The 1,405-nt window shown below is 43.8% G+C and overlaps 1 protein-coding gene across 1 annotated transcript in view; it reads left to right on the forward strand.

Moving 5' to 3' along the window:
• LOC119593964 (very-long-chain 3-oxoacyl-CoA reductase-B-like) overlaps nucleotides 1–1,405 on the forward strand; it is an 8,885-nt gene continuing 7,480 nt past the window's right edge. Inside the window, exon 1 of the mRNA XM_037942985.1 lies at nucleotides 1–318. Within this exon, the coding sequence (XP_037798913.1) occupies nucleotides 177–318 (142 nt within the window). The 5' untranslated portion in view covers nucleotides 1–176. The remainder of the gene's footprint in view (nucleotides 319–1,405) is intronic.

Consider the following 1,405-nt stretch of genomic DNA (forward strand, 5'->3'; position numbering starts at 1 on the left):
CCTGCATGACCTGTCAAAGCCGCAGCCGACGCCGCCCGAGTCTTCAGCTCTCTCTGCCAATCAGTCCCCGATTTCACCTCCAGGGAGCGAGGAATCGGGTCTGCCCCCTGCGCTCGTGCCGCTGATTAGACAGAGGGAAGCTGACACCGCAGAGGACAGTCGCCGGGCCAAGAAACATGTGGGAGCTGATAGGCAAAGCGGCCGTGGCCCTTGTGGCGGCGCGCCTCGGCTGGTCCGTCCTCAAGGGCCTCTACGGGTCCTTCCTGGCGGCGGCGCTGGGGCTCAACCTGAGGGTCAAGAAGACGGGCGAGTGGGCAGGTGAGGCAGGGGAAGCGGGGAGTTAGCAGGGGAAATGGAGAAATCCCGTAACTTATTTGAAAAGTCCTTCGGTGAGTTTAAAAAGGTATATTTTTCATATTGACGTTCCTAATAGTTATATTTTTGATAGCAGAACCAATATGTCATTTTGATTCGTGTGTATCTCGGTATAGCAGGCTATTACCAGGGTTGTGATAGAGCATACTGTGCAAACTTTTGTAAAATTCTTGTTGTAAATCGAATCCTAAACGTACAAACTGTCACAAATATTGCTGTATTAACCAAAAACCTTCCAAACACAAAAGCCTGGGTCTGCTATCATTGGCTGTACTTTCCGGTGCAATCTTTTTTGTATACTTTAACCTTGTGTAGTAATACATACCTAGTAGAATGAATTATATATGTCTAGTGTAGTCTTGAGTGACTCGGAAATTTTTGGTTGTGGTAACATATTTAAATGGCTATATAGGCATACTATAATTACACCAGTTAATTACACTAGAAAGAATGAGAATATAATTTTGATGAACTTACAGTTTCACTCAACCAATGATTTTCCTATATGCCTTATGTTTTTCTGGTGATAACGTGTAATGCTGTGATTGATCTTGTACATTTTTCCTGCCGCAAATGCCTAGTTTTCAAGTTCTTTTCAAGCCATCTCTACATCCCCATCCCCAGTGATCACAGTGAGACTTGTGGATTTTTTGGGGGGAGGAGGTGGCACCGTGAAAGGAAGCAATATGTTTTTCAGTTGAAGTTGAAAATTGACAATTTTACATCAGAAAATCAATGAAAAGACACAAATTACACCTTTGGCAGCAGCAGCTGCAGCAATGACCATTGTGAGAATAGCAGTGTTGCCAATGATCTGGTTCATCTCCGATGTATTTGTTACATTTAACCAAAGCTCACCTAAGCTTACCTTACATTTATGAAATAAAAGTAATATACCAATCATTAAGTCCACTATTTCTACTAAATGTAGCAAATCGTTGGCAATACTGCTAAGCTCTTTATGGCTGTCACTGCAACCGCTGCCTCCGAAAGTGTAATTTCTGCCTTTTTCATTGACCCCCCCCCCCAT

The sequence above is a fragment of the Penaeus monodon genome, chromosome 33, assembly GCF_015228065.2.
Source record: "Penaeus monodon isolate SGIC_2016 chromosome 33, NSTDA_Pmon_1, whole genome shotgun sequence".
NCBI lineage: Eukaryota > Metazoa > Arthropoda > Malacostraca > Decapoda > Penaeidae > Penaeus > Penaeus monodon.